The 21513-nt window shown below is 41.8% G+C and overlaps 1 protein-coding gene across 1 annotated transcript in view; it reads right to left on the reverse strand.

Moving 5' to 3' along the window:
- Positions 1-5043: 5043 nt before the first annotated feature.
- CDK13 (cyclin dependent kinase 13) overlaps positions 5044-21513 on the reverse strand; it is a 46291-nt gene continuing 29821 nt past the window's right edge. The window contains exons 10-14 of the mRNA XM_075586603.1: positions 18057-18173; positions 16601-16732; positions 13872-14077; positions 11295-11741; positions 5044-9833 (exon numbers count right to left, since the gene is read on the reverse strand). Of these exons, the coding sequence (XP_075442718.1) occupies positions 9013-9833; positions 11295-11741; positions 13872-14077; positions 16601-16732; positions 18057-18173 (1723 nt within the window). The 3' untranslated portion in view covers positions 5044-9012. The remainder of the gene's footprint in view (positions 9834-11294; positions 11742-13871; positions 14078-16600; positions 16733-18056; positions 18174-21513) is intronic.

Here is a 21513-nt window from a genome sequence, read left to right on the forward strand (position 1 = left end):
ATGGCAGTATACAAAGACTGCTACTAACCGTATTCATTATGGCACTAGTCAACATACAGTATACTGATGGTCCTGGCAGATATCACAATTTGTGTAAGGCATTGTTAAACTACTGAAAGCTTTGAAGGGAGCGCACAATACTTGGTTAAAATAGTTTCTCAATAGTGAAGCAATGTAAACGGAATTACATTCTTGTCTCCAAAAGAGGGAAAAAAACAAGACAAGACAATTTGGCCTAATCATCGGAGTGCGAAGGGCCAAAAATGCTGTATTATAGCAACAACAAAAAAAAACATTATTTTTAGGGTGCAAGTCTTAAGCCTCTAGCCTGCTGGCTTCTTAGGTAACCCCAGGAGGCAAGTAGTATAGGTTTTGTTCAATATTAACCCCTTTGGTGCCTGTGGTATACCTTTGAAGTCACAGGCATGAAAGGGGGTTAATCTATTTTCTACCAGAGTTTGTAATTATTTATATTACATAACCCTATGGTAGAAATGTAGGACCCCCTTTCCCCCCATTGTATTGCGATTATTACTCTGTTTTTAAGACGAATCCCAGCCTCTGTTTTATAAGCAAATACAGTTCACATTGGAATAGATTGAGTTCAATATTGGGATAGTTCTATAAGGTTCAATTGCCAACAGGTAATATTTCTATTGTCTCAACCTATGGCAAACTGATTAACTGTGTTTTTCAAACCTCTCCCGTGACACATGGCCACACCGGGTTTCTGCGTCAACCACCAAATATTCTATTAATATGCAAAAGAAAGTGCATTCACCTAGATGCAAACGCATTGGTTATTCCCAAAACCCGGTGTGGCCATGGGTCACAAGGAGAGGTTTTAAAAACACTACGTTAAGAATTAAAGCAGGTAAAGGAACTTATAAGTGTGGGAGAGTTACAGGTTGATATAGATATATATATATATATATATATATATATATATATATATATATATATATATATATATATATATATATATATATATATATGGAACACACAATAGATGCCGCAATCAAATCACCCTTGTGTGATTAAATAATCAGTTAACCAGAGGTCAGGGTAAAAGGTAACCCTCTGGTGGTGCTACCGACCCAAAGGAATAATATGACTAAAAAGGAGGGAGAGTAGGGTCAAAAAGGTGCACTCAAATGCTGAATTATGAAAAATAGAAATGGACTTTATTAACAAAGAGTATAAAAAACACAAAAGACAGACCCACACAAATCACATGTCAGATCGCTATGCGACACAACGTAAAAACATCAAAGAGGTACAATTGGTCTGATAAGAGCCAAAGCAGGGTAACAATATATCATTACAAATATAACATAACAGAACTAGGGGAAAAATATTTCTCCCCAAGTAATGTTTACTGAGATCGGCCGATCCAGAACAAGAGTAGCAATGAATATAAATGGTAAGTAGATACAGACCACAAGAAAAAGATTGGATATATATTATAGTAAATATACATAAACCTCTTAATGATGATGAGAGATAGTTAGGCACATAGCTAGAAATACATAAAGTTGTGACCCTTAAATGTGCTGTAAATCAGCTGAATAAAGTGATGCCCAAATTGAGCTGCACATGTAAGATAAGTAGCAGCAGTGGTAGATCTATAAAGTGCACTGGTAGCGCTCATATAAAGTCCCCTGAGATACAGAGCTCAAAAATAATGAGCAGTGGTGGTGTGTGAATAACACAGGGACATAGAGCACTGCTGTGTGTGGTGTGCACAAGGCACTGGGGAAATCCAGTGATAAATACCAGCGTTACTCAGTCAGGCAGCAGGAGAATCAGATGATAAAGACCAAAGTCTTGCAGTGGGACATCAGCAGTAAAACGGAGGAAAGTCTCACGCAGTATGGTAAGGCACACGGGTCACAGGATGGAGGGGTGCTGTCACAGCTCTGCTCCTACGGCCGTTTCGCCAAAAAGGCTTCTTCCGGGAGCATACAGTGTCAGCATAAACAAACACTCTTAAAGGGCTCCGTTTTCCCGCCAAAAGTTCACTCGTGACCAACAGCCAATAAGAAATTCTGAAAAATAGAACCGTGTCAGCTGTTGCTATGTGGAAATGAGCAGAACTTTGGAGGCAGTAATCCTTAAAGAGACAGACATAAAAAGACACAGGAAGTGGCATAATGTGATTAAAAATCAGCATAATTGCTAAGCAGAGTGTTGTAAAGCAAGGAGGCATGAATAAAAATATAAGTAAAGCTAATTTGAAGAGTGATTAAATTGACAATATCTTGAAGAATGTCCAATGAAATGGCATTATACTAAGTTAGATACCAAGTATTGACAATACTACACAGAGACATAAAATATGGAGGATCAAAGGAGAGATGAACCATAAGCTGTGATTGAGACTTAATAAAAGATTTCTAGGGAAAGCAGGGTAAGTTACATAAAACAAGACAGAAAACAAGACAGAGTCTCTAAATGAGTGAAAAGCTAAAGGAACATTGCAAAACTGAGGTAATCATTTAATCCAGTTGGAATCATGGTCCCTAATTGAACTATCCATCTGCATTCTTTTTGCAGTAGGAGCTGCTCCACATTACCGCCGCGGATGCCTATGTTGATTTTATCAATGGCAAAGGCCACCAGGGATGAGGGGTCAGAGTTGTGCACATCACGAAAATGGCGTGCCACACTGGTGATTTTTTTGAAGCACGCCAGGTCTTTAGTTGCATTTTTAATGTTACGTGTGTGCTCCAAAACCCTTACACGAAATTCCCTGGTGGTCATGCCAATGTAAATCAGACCGCAGGGACAGTTCAGATGGTAGATGACATTCTTGGATTTACAGTTTAGAAAATAAAAGATTCTGAAGTTTCTGGTGCCTTTAGAGTTATGAAAGACATCAGTCTGCTTCATGTGTCTACACGCGGAACAATGTCCACATTTGTAGAAACCTTTTAAGCTTACTTGGTTGAGGAAAGTAACTTTTGGAGGGGTAGTGTAATGACTCCTGACCAGCAGGTTCTTTAGGTTAGGTGCTCTCCTACTAGTGAGGCTAACTCTGTCACCCAGAATAGCCTGGAGATCTTGATCTGCCAAAAGTATGTCCCAGTGTTTTTGAAGGATGTTTTTGAGACTGTTCCATTTATTATTGTAAGTTCCAATGAACCTTATTGTTTTCGTTGGTGTTGGTTTAGGTTTAGGTTGCAGTAGAGTTTGTCTGTTTAGTTTTTGACTGTTTTTAAGACCCCGTTTTATGGCCGATTGGCTATAACCCCTTGCCTTAAATCTTTTGCTCATATCTATGGATTGGGTATTAAATGTCTCCATAGTTGAGCAATTACGGCGAAGTCTGATAAATTCGCCATTGGGGATGCCCCTTATCTGATGAGCAGGATGAAAGCTGCTGGCGTGCAGTAAGGTGTTACAAGATGTCGTTTTACGGAAAATGTCAGTTACTACACGACCATCAGAGGCGATGCTAATACTGAGGTCAAGATATTTAACATTAGTAGTACTCGAGGTGTAGGTGAGCCTGATGTTAATGCTGTTGTGATTGAGAACATCGATGAACTGTTGCAACATTAATGCAGTGCCCTGCCATAGAATGAAAATATCATCGATGTATCTCAACCACAACAGCAGATGGGACGTGTACTCACTATTGGCTTCAGAAAAGACCTCTTCACGTTCCCACCACCCCAGGAAAAGATTCGCATAGGAGGGCGCACATGTTGCACCCATAGCCGTTCCTCTGATCTGTAAATAATAAGTATTTTTAAATAAAAAATAATTATGTCTTAGTACAAAATCCAGGAGATGTATTAATGTATTCGTTAAATTTGTACTCAGGTTCAGCATGGATAAAAAGAATTTTGTGGCAAAGATGCCATCTTCATGGCGGATACAAGTATATAACGTTTCAACGTCACAGGTGGCTAATATAGTGTCGTTGTCAACAAACACGTTATCAAGCCTTGAGAGTATATCCATGCTGTCCCTGAGATACGAAGGTAAAGTTTCTACAGATGAGCGTAAAAATGCATCAATGAAACGGCTTATGGGCTCACATAGCCCTCCTATACCTGATACGATTGGTCTTCCTGGGGGGTGGGAGAGGTTTTTGTGGATCTTGGGCAGAAGATATAATGTCGGTGTAATTGGGTACTTAGTAATTAGACCGTCATAATGACGTCTAGTGAAAGCTGTGACAGCACCCCTCCATCCTGTGACCCGTGTGCCTTACCATACTGCGTGAGACTTTCCTCCGTTTTACTGCTGATGTCCCACTGCAAGACTTTGGTCTTTATCATCTGATTCTCCTGCTGCCTGACTGAGTAACGCTGGTATTTATCACTGGATTTCCTCAGTGCTTTGTGCACACCACACACAGCAGTGCTCTATGTCCCTGTGTTATTCACACACCACCACTGCTCATTATTTTTGAGCTCTGTATCTCAGGGGACTTTATATGAGCGCTACCAGTGCACTTTATAGATCTACCACTGCTGCTACTTATCTTACATGTGCAGCTCAATTTGGGCATCACTTTATTCAGCTGATTTACAGCACATTTAAGGGTCACAACTTTATGTATTTCTAGCTATGTGCCTAACTATCTCTCATCATCATTAAGAGGTTTATGTATATTTACTATAATATATATCCAATCTTTTTCTTGTGGTCTGTATCTACTTACCATTTATATTCATTGCTACTCTTGTTCTGGATCGGCCGATCTCAGTAAACATTACTTGGGGAGAAATATTTTTCCCCTAGTTCTGTTATGTTATATTTGTAATGATATATTGTTACCCTGCTTTGGCTCTTATCAGACCAATTGTACCTCTTTGATGTTTTTACGTTGTGTCGCATAGCGATCTGACATGTGATTTGTGTGGGTCTGTCTTTTGTGTTTTTTATACTCTTTGTTAATAAAGTCCATTTCTATTTTTCATAATTCAGCATTTGAGTGCACCTTTTTGACCCTACTCTCCCTCCTTTTTAGATATATATATATATATTAGAGACCAAGAGGTTTACAAATAGTGATAGGAGTCATGTACATAAAATGAAATCCTTTATTAAATGTAGAACCAGTGATGCGATTTACTTGCTAATGAGTTCTTGCCCCCAAACTATACGCAGGAAAGACGAGAACGAAGGAAACTATTGGAACACCCTAATGACATCATAAATAACTCGATGGCACAAAATTATGAACAAATATCACAGTAGTTCTAATAGAGATTTGAACGTTAGTAGTACAGAACAAGTGGTATACAGAAGGGGGATATTGACAAAATCCTCCCACAGATAGATACTCACATTGGAAACCTCCGTTGCAATAGGATTCTGTTAAGAAAAGCTAGTCTTAATGTTTTTGTTATCGTTTAATTTTATGTTATTGTTTGACCTCTATCTCTTGCTATGTGATATCGTTAGCAGCAAGCGTGGTGATGGATGTTGGTGTATCCATCAAGGCAACAATGCAGCAAAAGGTTCAGTAAGTAGACTATAACACACAATGCATAATTTATTGAATAAAACTACAATCTGAACAGATGTTAATGTGATAGGCGTTTCTATACTATGTGAGGGACCCAGGTGTCGTTACTGTAATACATGAAATGATTACACACCAGCGGCTCACCACAAACCTAAGTGCAAAGTCCGCTCTGCACCAATATTCATGAAACACTGCTCCAACTGTACTATATTGTAAAGTAGACCATAAGTAAAACCATGTAAAAATGGCACCAATTCTTTAATGACCGAGCTTTTTCAGTTCGAAGAGAAATCTGGTACAAGCAAAGATGTCACAGAGATGAGCACAGCCTAATCAAACCATGGTCTGGGTGCAAAGGAACACGATCCACAAGGGCTAGAGTGGCTCACTGAGTATAGACACCGACTCTGAGGACAATGAGTTTGAAGCAGGAGAACCTGGTCCAATTCTTGGTGTCAGTTCTTTGTGACCTGGGGCAAGTTATTTCATCTCATTGTGCCTCAGGCACCATAAAATAGATTGTAAGCTCTATGGGGCAGGAAACCATCCCAGCAACAATTCTGTGTACAGCGCTGCATACACTGATAGCCGTATAGCAGAAAAAACTATTACACTTAATAAAGCACTTTACAAGTAGATGCATCAGTAGACCCAGAATCGATGTATTAAGGTGCTGTGCATTGCTGGCAGATAATACCAGCTTGATTCCACTACAGACTGGACTACGAGCATCAGGAACCAACCCAGATTTGTGTCAATAGGATCGCAGTTGAGAAGGCGCTTTCATAAGATCTCTACACTAAGCATTCGGTTCCAGTTAATATTCTTAAGTGTGGATTTGGATAACAGCAAGATAAAGGAGACAATTACTAAAATATTTTGGTTGCATTTTGTGTACAAGGACTTTTTAGATAATAGCCAATCATGTTATGGTTATATTTCAGAATGAATGTATGGATCTTTTTGAGATTAGATTTTTGAAATGCTCAGACGTTTACACTTATTACATTTAAAAGTACATAGTTTCTCGTTACGTTTGACCATCAATTAATACAGCAGGGTGTGACATTTATTTGGTTAAAGGTACACCTAACTACATATACCAAGACTTAAGTATATCAGAATACTATACTTAGATGTCTGGGAATCTTGTATTAAATATTGTTATTGTGTAAACCTATGTAACCAAGTCATAATACCATTTGAGTGCATTACACCGTAATACACTGTTAAATGATTCATAATAGAATTTATGAAAACTATTTTTGATGTTTAATTTATGCAACCTTTTTTAAAGACATTTCAGTTTGATACACACAGATCCCTATCATTTAATAACTGCAGTAAACATTAAATATCTGAAAGTATTAATGCTTGAATCAATATTTGAGTACTGCGATATGGACATTTAATTGTAGAACTGGTATCAGTTTACATATTGAGGTTTTTAATATTGCATACAATTGTAATGGATTATAATAAAGGATGGTTATTATTTGTGTTTTTGATAACAGAGGGGTGCTGGTGATTTTTTTGCACTCATTACTTATTTAGTATTTATCTCAAAATTTAGCACCATCTTTGAGAGCGTACACCCAATCTATATTGTAATGGTTTGGAGCAGATATTTTCTTTATCCAAGATATAGAAAGATACTTTCACTTTTTTTCCAAATGCTAGAAGCTATTGTTTTTGGTAGACTCGCACACTATAATACTTGAAGATGTTGGGATAATTTATTTAACCAAAATCTTAAAAATGGGAAAAAGTTTGTAAGAGTTAATAAAAATAAATAAAAAAACTACACAAATGCATGATAGAATTTTTTTTATGTATACTCTAAAAATGTACAGTGCACAGATCTTCGAGCCATGCATAGAGTTCTCTTTCACAGCTCTTGCTATTTCAAAATTGTTCATCAAATCAGTGGCCCAGCGAAAACTCCACGTCATGTCAATTTGCTATTTTAAAGGGTTTAGTGCATGAACAATATCATCTTTTTAAATCAGCGGGGATAAAGAAAAATTATTTCTGCAGCACATTTACAGTACAGTAAAGAAGCTGATCAGCTAGTAAAAGACCAAGAGCTTTGACCACAATGATCTCACATGAACAATCATAACACCCTTAAATAAAAGATTTTTCCCAAGAATGGTTAGAATGGTCGCTTTGGAATATATTGAATAAGGCCTTAAGTGTATATGCTACGTGTGATACTAAAAAGCTAGATGTGCAATCTCTTTCCCTTTTTAAAACTAGGGCTCAGCCCATGCACGCTTTGCGCGTGTGCCAATCCTGCACTCCCCAAAATAATATCGGCTTTGACTTTTTACATTACCCACCTTCTCTCTATCTTCCCCCACTCCTCTCTCCATTGCATCTCTTTCATTTAATACCTTATAAAGTCATCACTTCTTTCTGCCTTTCTCCCCCAGCAGTCTCGTCATAGATGAGCTACATCTCCCGGAGGGAGAGATAATTTTTTTTTTTTTACAATATAGTAAGACATTGCTTATAGAACACATATTAAACCAAAACAATTTTTCTGGACTAAATAGAAGCCATCCTATCCAATTGTCACAAATAAAAAATTGCCAAACACAGGACTCTATCATAAAGATGAAACGTTAAGAGTACCTGTGGAGATTTTTTATTTTAATGTGGCAATAGTAAAAATACGAGCAATGTGTACTTTGTTATTAGATGGGTGTGAATAGAAGTGGCATATCAAATCATTATGGGAACTATAGTAAACCCTGTTAAACTTGCTACCTTCTGATTACAAGATTGTTCTTTAAGAACACACACAGTATAGTGAAATCAGACCATTTACAAAACTAGAGAGCGTTTTGATCAACATTTATTTCTTTATCCATAAAAAGAAAAAAAAACAGTTGATAAAACGTTTGCATCACGAGAGAAAGGTTGTGTTTTTGTTGAGCGCTAGGTACATATTCCACAATGACACTGAAAGCAGTGTAAAAACCGACAGTGACCTTTGACTAAAAGATAGTTTTTGTAAAAAGAAACAGATACCAAAGAAAATCAGAGCCTTGCCTTCTTTTTGCCCAAATGTTGGTCCAAATGTACAAAAGATGAGCACAAATGTGCAAAGTTCTTCAAAATTCTTGCAAGAGCCGGGGGGGGGGGGGGGGGGGGGGGAGACAAAGGGGGTGAGTGGAGGGATGCGCGCGGGTAAAAAATAAAAAAAATAAAAAAAAAAAAAAAAAAAAAAGAAGAGAAGAGAGGGATGCACTTACAAATTAACATTCAACTTAAAACTGGTAAAATATAAAATAAAGATCTTTAACTAGTATTTGTCAATTTGTAGATTAGTTTTATCTCGTTTTCAAAACGGAGTGAATTGTGTAATTACCACCCTCCCCTCAATTACTGTTGTATTGCAAGACCATATTCCACACAAAAATAAAGCCGTTGTCTAATTCATGTTCAAGTCTTGTACATGGCTGCTGTAAAACGCAGCTACAAAAGAAAAGAAAATTATTTTGCCTGAGGAAAAACAGATCTCAGTATGGTAAGCCCCTACCACGGCCTCTGACATATGTGCCTATGTGTCCTCTATGTCCTTGAGAGAAGGCAGGTCTCTGGAGAGGGGATGTCCAAGCATGTCCGTGCATATGAGCAGGTAGACCAGAATTCTCTGGTATGTTAGTGCTGTAGTTAAAGTTATGCATCTGTGTTGGCAAAGAATGACTGTTGGCCAATCCGGTGGAGGGATCGCTGTTTCCCAGAAGAACCGTAGGGCTGCGGCTGTATTCAAATCTATGGTCCTTGTCACCACTGAATAACATGGAATCAGCGCTGAGGTAGGTGTCCCCATAGGTGGTGACAGAGTTACAAAAATGCTCTGTAAAAGCAGAAGGCGCTTGGAGCCTACTACCAATCTGAGATGAAGCAGTACTGTAGTTATCGATAGGCTGGTTTTCAGGGTGCCTTTCCAAAATGCCAGAGGACACACTTCGAGGCCTATCGCTGCTGTACGAGGTCGGGAGGAAGGATGACCCACATGTTTCTATGCAGTCTGGTGCCTTGGAAAAGGAGGCTCCCACAGGGAAATCTGTACCCCCCGTATCTTCTTCCTGAGCCTGGTGCTGAGCAAGCAACTGTAGCAGTGCAGCCTTAACTTCTGCATGATGGTCATGAGAAGACATGCTGTTGCTGTGTATGTGCTGGCTCTCGATCCGGTAATCGAGGTCTTCTTCACAGACTGGAGGTGGTTCAGGTGGCTCCGGGGGGCGCTGATCTGGAGGCAGTATTTGAGGAAGGTTTCGTTCGGGCGATACGGTTTGGAGATTCGCATTATGCTGCTCCTCAAGCTCATTTTCATCTAGAACAAAGAAGATCACCACCAATTTAAACAATGCCGCTGACTTTTTAAATCTGACATCCACTAAAGAATAGATTACATTAAATCCATTGCCAACACACAACAAGGAAAATATAAGTGGCAGCACACAATCCGATGCTTATTAAACAATTCCGCAGTATCATAATTCATTGATATTTCAGTGAAAAATAGAACATGCAGATACCATACGCTCCTGCCTCACAATGTCTTAACAGATATGAATGGACAGGGCAATAACAATTACAGATCCACAAGCCAGAGACATTAAGATTTAAAGTGAACTAATTGCAGAAACATGTTTAAAAGGTCTCATCGGGGTTATTGATACCTATATCCATCTCTATATATACAGACAATTTATTTCCTTCCCCCCCCCCCCCCCATTATAAAATCTACTGACAAAGGCATGCTACAACCTTCACAAATGCCAGAAGCCCGACATCTTTAATCTGTCATGTCATTTTGTACACTGAGTGCATCAGAGAGGCGGTAGTGTATTTAACAGCACAAGTTCATTTTCCACTCTACCTGCCCTTTTCGGCCTTGCGTTTTACACATTGACATCAAAGAAAAGGCGGAAATACTTGCTCTGTTCCTGGACAAGTCGAAGTCAGAAGGATTAGTCATGAAGTATCAGAGAGACTGAAGTTTAAATTGAAGTGTGCAAAATCACATCATAATAATAAAAATTAAAAAAGGGGTGACCTTCCTTTAATGAGGAGAAATCCTTGGCGGTTTATGAAAGGTGCACAGAGGATTGTTTTTACTTTTGATGGTATTATCTACAATACTGCTTTAACCCTTTCACTTTCTCCAAAAGATGGGGGCGTAGGAAGGTACCGGAATAGAAGGAAACACACAGAAAACCAATAGCGCAATAATGTTTAAAAACAATATGTATGTATGGTAGGATCTTGATGCGTCTTCTGAAACATCGACTCAGATTTTCTTCAATCAAGAGACACATCAAGATCCTACCACACGTACATGTTTTTAAACGTTATGGCGCTATTGGTTTTCTGTGTTGTTTCTCCTATTTCCGGTTCCTCCCTACACTCCCCTTTCATTTGGAGAAAACTACATGTGTAAAGGAACTCTGGAGACGGTTCCTTGTTAAGGGTCTGAGTGGCTGATTTTGTTGCACTGGTGTGATAACCATCACAAACGTGTGTTATTATAATTAGTGAAGCACATATACTAGAAATTAAAAGTGCACACTCTAAATATTTGAGATTTTACACAATTGTTGATTAAATAAAATAAGCCCTTTATGCAATGATATCATCATGCACATTTTAATAAATTCACCTATATACACTGTGGGAACGCTTGCCAAGACAATTTTTGGTATAAATTAACCCTTTCGCAGTCAGACTAGTCAGCACATCGGAGGCCCCTCTCTCAGCAAAATGGTTAAGAACACAAGACCTTGTAGCTTACCAGTTGGAGAAGGACTTGGGGGTCGCTTGGGCAGCAACTGCGCATCAGTCTTCGACTTCTCCTCAGTCTCCTCTGTGGCGGCGTCATCGCTTGGCTTTGAATCCTGCACCTTTTGTAACTGGGACAACAAAACGGAAAAAGTACTCTCCACAGCAGCCTGAGCCACATCCGGTTTAGCCTTTGGTAAGGATGATGTTGGGGCAGGAGGCGCCTGGGACTGGTTTGCTGGATGAAGAGGTTCCTGTTTTTGTTCTGGCTGTTTGTCTCCTGCTGCCAATATACCAGCGGGGAGTTTTATGTCGTTCAACTGCTGCCGGGACTCGGGGTTCACGTTAATGTTCAACACCTGGGCAAAATGAGCCATGCTGACGCTGCTTTGAGACTGCAACAAATTCAGCAAGATGGCCACTTCATTCTGGTTGAATTGCTGGCCAGGACCTGGGTTCCCTAGAGAAGACATGACGTGTATAGAAGACAAATCAACGCCTGCATTGCTCGAGATGGATTTTGACACAGAAACGGATAGCGTGGATGTTAAATATACTTTACTGCCAACGTGATCTATCAGATGCCTAAATATAAACCTCTTTCATTAAAATGTGCCATTTAAATAGCAAAATATTTGCGGCATAAGGCTGAGTCCACGCTGCCGCTGAGCTCGCTCATGCTTGGAGAGCGGTGATGTCACCAACTCTCCAAGCATGAGCGATCGGTGTCCTGCAACATTTTTAGAGCGAGCGAGGGAGGGGGGAGGGCGTGGCTATTACGGGAGGGGGTGTGTCACTGGCTGTATAGGGGCTGTCTGTGTTTCTGTGTGTGTCTGTCTCTCTCCCCCCTCTCTCTAACCCTTCCCCTCGCTCTCTCCCTTCTCCCCCCCTCCTCTCCCCACCACACCACTCCGTTTGCCGCCCCCACCACACCGTTTGCCCCCCACCCCAGCAGCAGCCCGTTTGCCCCCCACCCCAGCAGCAGCCCGTTTGCCCCCCCACCCCAGCAGCAGCCCGTTTGCCCCCCCCCCCACCCCAACCTGTTTGCCCTTCCACCCCAGCAGCAGTAGTCCGTTTCCCCCCCCAACCACCCCAGCAGCAGTAGTAGTCCGTTTCCCCCCCAACCACCCCAGCAGCAGTAGTCCGTTTGCCCCCCCCCCAACAACCCCAGCAGTAGTAGTAGTCCGTCTCCCCCCCCAACCACCCCAGCATCAGTAGTCCGTTTGCCCCCCACAACCACCCCAGCAGCAGTAGTAGTCCGTTCCCCCCCCCCAACCACCCCAGCAGCAGTAGTAGTCCGTTTGCCCCCCACCCCACAACCACCCCAGCAGCAGTAGTCCGTTTCCCCCCCAAACAACCCCAGTAGCAGTAGTCCGTTCCCCCCCCCAACCACCCCAGCAGCAGTAGTCCGTTTCCCCCCCCCCCCAACCACCTCAGCAGCAGTAGTCCATTCCCCCCCCCCAGCCACCCCAGCAGCAGTAGTAGTCCGTTTCCCCCCCCAACCACCCCAGCTGCAGTAGTAGTCCGTTTCCCCCCCCCAACCACCCCAGCTGCAGTAGTCCGTTTCCCCCCCCCAACCACCCCAGCAGCAGTAGTCAGTTTCCCCCCCCAACCACCCCAGCATCAGTAGTCAGTTTCCCCCCCCAACTACCCCAGCAGCAGTAGTCAGTTTGCCCCCCCCAACCACCCCAGCATCAGTAGTCAGTTTCCCCCCCCAACCACCCCAGCAGTAGTAGTCAGTTTCCCCCCCCAACCACCCCAGCAGCAGTAGTCCGTTTGCCCCCCCCCCACAACCATCCCAGCAGCAGTAGTAGTCCGTTTGCCCTTCCCACAACCACCCCAGCAGCAGTCCGTTTGCCCCCCCCAACCACCCAAGCAGTAGTAGTCCGTTTCCCCCCCCAACCACCCCAGCAGCAGTCCGTTTGCCCCCCCCCCCCCCTCTCTCTTTCCACTTCTCTCTGCTTCCTCTCGGCTAAAAAATTAATGTTGTGTTTTGTGACAGTAAAACACACCCTCCTTTCCCATTGGTCAGAGCAGGGTCATGTGACCCTGCTCTCGGCACGAAAGTATCTCTCCCTTGTCTCCCCAAGCACAACGCTTGGGAGAGCGTGTGTGCACGCGCATGAGCGTGTGAGCACAGCGGGAGAGGGGATGTTGTGATCCACATTGCAGAAGGTAAGCTCGCCAAGCGCATAGCAAGCTCAGCGCCAGCGGGGACTCAGCCTTATGGAGAAAACAAGAAAGATCATATTTTGAATAAAGAACTGCCCAAATGTGAAATATCTTTTGGCAGCAAGCTGGGGGCCCAGCAAGGGGAGGGGGGGGGATCTGAAGATGTAGGGGCCCTCTCTCCGGACTCGTGATGAGCCCCCCAAGCGGTTTCAGAGGCCCCACCAACTTCCCCACAGCAATGAAACGGATTGCCAGGGCCTCTGTAAGAGAGCAGCCCTCCTCATTGATGTTGCCGTCATGTGACGCTGTGTTGTCATAGCGTTACAATGACATGACGCCGCGATGAGGGCCGACAAGTGACTGCGTTGGGGCCCCTTATGCTGAAGTTACGCCACTGAGTAGCACTATATACACTCACCTAGTCCTACAGTGGGAAATCCCTGGGGTTTTAGCTGTGAAGAGGTCTGCGTTCCTTGTGGCGTGTTATTTCTGCTGTCATCCATGCCCAAAGACAAATCTTTTCTAGGTACTTTGGGTGCTGTTGCATCATCACTCGTCCCCAGTTGCTTTTGCCTTCTACGTTTCTTACTCCATAACTCGTGACAATCCTGCCAAAGAGGAAGGCTGCAGGAAAGGGAAGAAATAATAATCTGACAATTACAACACTGGCCCCTGCACACTCTTAAGTGGCTCAGATAAATACATAACCCCCTCTTTTTTTATCAGCACAGTTCACAATACATTATCCCTACTTGCACACCAATTCTCCTGTTCTGTGGGAGAGTAGAATCAGATTCGTAAACCCGAAAATACAAAACATGAATTTATCAGCAGTCAAGGTGGATGCTATTCTCAAGGAGATTCCTTCGGTCCCTGCCTCCTCCTCTGCTTCTACCTAAATCTTCTTCCACTCTCGACCCTTTTTCTCCTGTTAGACGTTTTCTAAGCTGATCTTCTCTATTCCCTCTACCCAATGCCCTCTTGATCCTATCCCCTCACACCTTATCAGAATTCTTACTCCTCTCTTAGTGCCCACGTTCACCCACATCTTCAACTTCCCCCTATACTCTCACACTTTTCACTCTTCCGCTAAGCATGCGGTGGTCAAACCTATTCTCAAAAACACCCTAAACCCTACGTGCTTTAGAAATTACCACCCAGTATCTCTCCTGCCTTTTGCCTCCAAATTGCTAGAACATCTGGTCTTCTCTTGTATGATCAACTTTCTTAATTCCCCGGGCCCTCCTGGATCCTTTAGAATCTGGATTTTGTACAGCTCACTCAACAGAGACACTGCTCACTAAAGTAGTCAACAATCTACATGAAGCAAAATCCCATGGTAATTGCTCCCTACTGAATCGCTCTGCTGCATGTGATACTGTTCGTCACTCTTTTCTTTCCTATTCTAAACGCTCTAACAAAGCAACAAAGCTCTATCCTGGTTCTTATCACCTCTCCCACTGCACATTTTCAGTCTCTGTTGCAAACAGGTCTTCGGCTCTTGTTGGTCTGTTAGTGTATCTCAGTGCTCTGTTCTGGGATTCTTTTTATCTCTTTACACACCATTATTTGGTGACCTCATCAACTCCTTTGGCCTTAGGTATCATATCTATCTAACATCTACATAGAGATATTTATATCTATCCCTACGCTCACCACTTGCAATCCAGTCTGGGATTGCCTCCTGGCTACATTCTCGTGGATGGTGCGTCACTGTCTTAAACTTTATATCTAAAACGGAAATCCTTCTATTTCCCCCTAAATCTGGCTTAATATCCCCCTTTCCATCGCAGTAAAGGGTACTACCATCTATCCTGTCACCAAGTAACACTTGACTCTTCCATTTCCTTCTCCATTCACATTCATGGCATAAATTAGTCACTTCTTCCTCTGTAATATTGCCAAGATCCACCCCCTTTCCTGTGTCAATCTACTGCTAAAACTCTAATGCATGCCCTTATCCTTTCCCGTCTGCATTATTGTAACATACTGCTAAAAGGCCTCCCTGCCTCACAACGTTCTCCCAAAACAGCCTAGGCTCATCTCCTCCTTAAATCCCTCTTCTGGCTTCCCATCACTTTTCAGATCACCTGCAAAGTTCTCCCCTTACCTTCAAGGCTCCCCACTCATCTGCTCCTCCCTACATATCAGCTTTGATCTCTTTTTACCCAGAACGGTCTGCTATCCAGCCCTTTCACCTCTACTGCTCTCTCTCTCGCCTTAAATCTTTTCCCCTCACCAAGTATACAACAAGCACCGTATCTCCCCCACCTATAAGTCAAATCTGAAAAATCACCGCTTACATCAAGCATTACATTAGCCTGGACCCATGACTACTTACTGCTCCACAGTCACTCCAACCAACCATTGTGACCACGCACTGCCATCTACTGCACTCTCTCTCTCACATGCTGTCTCTGTAAGTCTCCCAACATAGCACGTCGATTATAAGCTCTCCAGGGCAGGGATTTCCTTTCCCATCATCCAATTTTGTTTGTTTCACTTATTGTATTATCATTCCCTGTCCTATATGGTCTCTTTTGTAAAGCGTGGAGTATAAAATAAAGATATACATATAGAACATTCCCATATCCCTCATCACATATCCCTTATAGCATTTTCTTGGCTGAAACTGACAAAGAAAGTGATTTTTCATGCAGATGAGCTTGGTCCAAATCAGTAAATGTTTTATGTACATCTTGCACATTTCTGATTAGTAGTTTGTAACCCTAAACTAAACTATTGAGTTGCTAGCAGATTTTGGAAGTGTGTGGCTAAAACCAATGTATCCAGAAATCCCCACATTGTTAGACCATAGAATACAGACCTGTTTGTCCTGCATAGCTATAGATGGACCTGATCAAGGAACAAAACCACCAACCCTACACAAATCCTAGAGCGCTCATCAGATGTAGACAACCCGAAAGGAGACACACTAACAGATAAACACATCCCAGGAGAAAATGTACCAAGACCATATTTTCAGCACTACAGATAACCAGGCCCAGAAAGCCATCGAAAGCCTCGGAAAATATTTCCTAGAATATTTTTTTTTTTAAATGTGATGCTTCTCCACTTAGATTCCCCACTAAGATTTACTACGGCTATTTGAGGTAGTGAGCACCATGGAAAACAAATCTCACTTACTCTGGCGGTGGCATCTTAGATGGATCCACTTCCCGCAGGAACTCGCACAGTAGAGCCTGTTCTGCAGTACAACGTTTGCTAGGATCCAGAGCCAACATGTGCTCAAAAAGATCTAACGCAGGAGTGGGGATGCTGCCAAAAAGGAAAGTACATTTTATTCTGGAATAAAGCCTATTAATTACACTGTTGCCAACACAAACGCACGTATATATATATATATATATATATATATATGTATGTATGTATCCGAATGTAGTGACATGGTCAACATCTTTTTAATTAAAATAGCCTTAAGCTCAATGTTTGCGTCAATCAGTTTTCTTAGGTCACTACATAACAGCCGAATGCATCACTCAATAAGTGAGTCAGAAAGGATGCAAATTTCTGATAGATTATTTATTCTACTTTGATGTACTCGTGAGCAGTATATATACTTAAATGTAGGCAGCGGTAAAGCACTAAAGGATAATTTAGTATGTTCAGCAACTGTTAGGCGATCCGCCTTTTGCATATCTTGTCAAATGATTACTAGTTTAGATGACTAAGCTAACCGTGGCCAACTGAAAGCAATCAACTAAGCGGTTAAGCATCTTGATTGCATTGTAGTTGTGGCCTGCGCTGTTTTCCAGGTAAAACTTAAACCAACAATACTATGTTATTTCTAGCAACCAACAGTGCTTAACATATTTAAGGAAACATTTTTGGCGGTAAGATTTTTTCTCATGCCTTAGAACAATACATCAAAGGTAGAATAAGAGCTTTAGCAAGAGGTGTCAGTGGGCACCCTTTTGTCATCTAATACTAGCAGATGATTCTTTATTTGCCAGAGGGGTCTGCAATGGGGAAGGGGTTTATGTGGCCAGCTCTGGGACCTTTAAAAACAAAACAAAAAAAAAACATATGAATAAGCGTAGCAAGCACACAAAAAAAGTCCAGTGAAAATATAGATTCAAGTAAGATAAATATTGGTGTGTAACAAAATAAATATAATAAAAATAATGACATTTAAAACAAACAATATATTTTTCATGAGCTAGGTTTCATGGGTAAAAAAAAAAACAGAAAATGAAACAAAGAACATTACAAAAAGTTAGTATTTAGTTATAAACAAATAAAGTGCAGAAAAATATTATGCTTGTATTGTAAGCCCTTAGGGACAGAGTCTCCTTTTGCCTTATGTTGTCATTTAGCTGTTGCACGTATTCCCATTGTACTGTATGTAATGTATTTACCTTGTATTGTTATTGTGTAAAGCGCTGCATACACTGCTTATACAAATAAAATTATACATACTAAAATATTGGTGCCTATTGTTTATTTGAACAGGCTAATCCTTCATCATATCCTTTTACCATCACTATTAAATGTGACTAAATACCAAACTGTTCAATGATGGGGACAGACGGGATAAATACGGCTTTCAGCTAAAACTACAAAAAATGGTTTCCATCCTTACAAAGAAAACTCTTCTCTGAGTTTTCGCCGGTATTGCTTCTTTGGTTTCATGGTGTTGAAATATGGTAGCTTTATTACATCTGGCCATACAGCAGGACAAGGGCTTCCACAAATACGGCTACAAAGAAGAGAAGGAGAAAATAAGAAAAGAACACATGGAAAGTGCCAACGTGAAAGTATAAATCAAACGTAAAAAACTTAGCAAAGTTAATAGTTATGGCGGAGTCACCAATATTGAAATGTTTATTGCAACAGAAAACCATTGTTACAGTTCCAATCTGTGACCACCTTCTGGTGAGATCACCGGGGATATCCACATTCTATCAATATTAGTGGCTGCCTTCTATTTAGCTATAATGCACTTCTGTCATGTGACATGTTACAAAGCACTATTGGCATCAGTGGCCAACTCCAGTCATCAAGGGCCACCAGCAGGTCAGGTTATAAGGATATCCCTGCTTCAGCACCTGTGCTGAAGGAGGGATATCCTTAAAACCTGACCTGTTGATGACCCTTGAGGACTGGAGTTGGCCACCCCTGCACTATGGGGTGGCATTGATTAATCGTTAGGCTGCCAAGAGGGTGACACCGGTCTTCCGGTATCACTACCTCATGATCGCTTGAGGTACAAATCACATTGACCCAAGCAGCCCCCAGTGATGTGGGCGGAAGAGAAGTGGGCTCCACTACCATTCCGATCGCATTCACGGCTATTATGGAGCAGGGAGTGCATACTCCTCCTAGGAAACAAGCAACAATAGCATGACGCACCTTATACATCATAAGGGCCGCACCTTATACATCATAAGGGCCCCCTTCTCCCGTGTTAGCCCTCATGATGTACAGGATACATCATAAAAGTACTGAAAGTGTTAAACTACGATAGTGCTGCAGAGGGCACTGTTGCATGGAAACTCCTGTAGGAGTTTCGATGACATAGTACACAATTAGCACCATCACTGTTTAATAAATAAGCACCTATGGGTGATATCATATACTTTGGACTGATGTAGCAGTCTAAAAAAAAAAAAAAAAACAATGTTTCCTCAGCTTCAATGTTTTTGACTAAATACATATAGTTTTGTTTGTATTAAGATTAAAATATTTTTGTAGGTTTTATTAAACCATCATTATATTTCTCAGATGTAACTGGCTTTCAGTGCCACACTGATCTACTCCTTAAATGTCCTGTGAGGACTTGTACTGACTCGAAACCTCAATAAAAGGACTTTAAAGTTGGCCAAATAAAAGGTCTCAGACCCTGACTGAAGTCCATCTTTTCTTCATCACCAATGTGACTACTTGAGCCTTTTAATGACTTCATATCTGTGTGCAACCAACTAATCACTGTTCATGACCTTTTTCTTTCAACCTTCTGGCCATCACTGGGACATGTCAAGGTCATTGCCTCACCTGCTTAACTTTCCTATGGTGCCCTCTCAGTCATAAACCCATGTCTGGTGTCAAACATTGTGGGAGAGTAGGCATCATGCTCTCTCCTAGTTGCACTTTTTAGGTTTTATCACCTTCTCCTTCCTTCTCATTGTGTTCCTTTCAAGCTTACACTTCAGTCTCTTTCAGTGTTGCTGTCATATGTTGCCCAAGTTTTTTTGATACCTTTGCCACTTGGCTCTTCCTCTTTTTCATTCTCAGCCCCCTCTCCAACTTCAGCGCCAACCCTAACTTCCCAGCTGTTTATAAACTCCTCTCCTTTGTCTCACCCAGTGGACTAACTCTCATACTCATTATGACGGTCACTGACTTGATCTTGTTTTCTCTTGTGGCTGCTCCCTCTAACACACCAGATCCCAACTCTCAGCACCACCTCCTTTCTTTCTCAATAACTCTTCCTTCTGCCTCCCCCCAACCTCCCAATTGAACAACCCCTTTAATCTGACTATGACCAGATAACTCATGCCACAACTCACTGCCGATCTACCTATTCAGCCTCAACCATGGTACACCGTTTAAAACACTAGAGATGGACGAAACTGTCAAAATCCGATCTGTATTTTCCGCACTGTTTTTACCAAAATCCGATCCGCATAAGGAAATTCGAATGCGCATTGGGTACTAAAAGATCTGGGCAGATATGTCCGCATCTGCCCCGATTTTGTGAAATCCACCATTGGATTTGATCTTAAATCCGATTGTGAATTTTTCTAAATCTGAATCCTTAAAATATGGCTTTTGTTGGAGTGGCGACCTATTTTACCCTTGTCTCAAGCACTATAAATATCCCCTCAAGCTGGTCTCTAAATAACACATGGAAAGACACCTGTGCTGAAAAAGGAGCATACCTTAGATACATGGGAGATATGTAAAGTATATTTAAATGACTCACATGCCACACTTCCTAATAGGATTTCCATAAGACCTATATTGACAAACCTAAGGCACTTTGTGAAGAATGGGGCACTGGTGTGAGGTCCAACAGAATCAGAGCCTACAACCTCAGCAATTCCAGGCAGCAGCTCTAGCAGCGTGAGCAAAACCAGCTGCTGGGTAGCGCACTGTCACTGGCTATTAGCATATCCCAAAGGTATCTAATGAGTGCTCCTTTTTGTCCACAAGGAACATTGAGCTGGCAACCAGGAAGAGGAAGTGGTCTGCTTTTAAAGTGAGAAGTCGAGCTCAAAAGGATGCTGTGGCAGTAGAGCTACCCAGCAGCTGGGTTAGCTCAAACTACTAGAGCTGTTATCCTTTGCATATCTCCCTGGTATCTAAGGTGTGCTCTTTTTTGAGCACAGGTGACTCTCCATATGTTATTTGTGGGGAGAGAGAGGGGGAGGGGGGAGAGAGAGAGATGATATAAAAATATTACTTGTGAGCACATTCACATGTCTTCGACAGGTCTGCAACTCTGCTTTTCACCATTATCACCTAGCATACAGTGTTTCCACTGCAGCAAGGGATTCTGGGAAATGACATGCAAATGAGCACACAATGCCACCTTTTGTCTCAAGTCCATAATATAATAATATATAAATATAATAATACAATATATAAATATAATAATATAATATATAAATATAATATATATATATCCCCACTATGGGACTACCATGGCCTTGTAGGGGGTTCATGGTGCGGACCCACCAAGAACATGATACTTTCCACAGGATTGGGGTGAGTCAAGAAATGCTAAGCCCCATCCTGTGTTGCCTGGAGTCAAGGACATCACAGGGGAAATATATGTTAGGGAGAAGGTTCTAGAGGTTAGGTTCCTGGAGGAGAAGAGGAACCTCGGTGTAAATAGTTAAGTATGTCCCCAAGTGCATAGGATATACCAGCCCCTGTTTATTGTGGTCTAGATAGGGACAGTGCCCCTTCAGATAAGGTCCTAAGATACGGCTAAGGTGAATCCAATGGTTCACAGAAGAGGCAGGCAGGCATGCCACAGAGTTGCCTATGAGGAGAGCCCCCAGGAGCCATAGGATCAGCTCTACAGGCAGATC

The sequence above is a fragment of the Ascaphus truei genome, chromosome 2, assembly GCF_040206685.1.
Source record: "Ascaphus truei isolate aAscTru1 chromosome 2, aAscTru1.hap1, whole genome shotgun sequence".
Taxonomy (NCBI): Eukaryota; Metazoa; Chordata; class Amphibia; order Anura; family Ascaphidae; genus Ascaphus; species Ascaphus truei.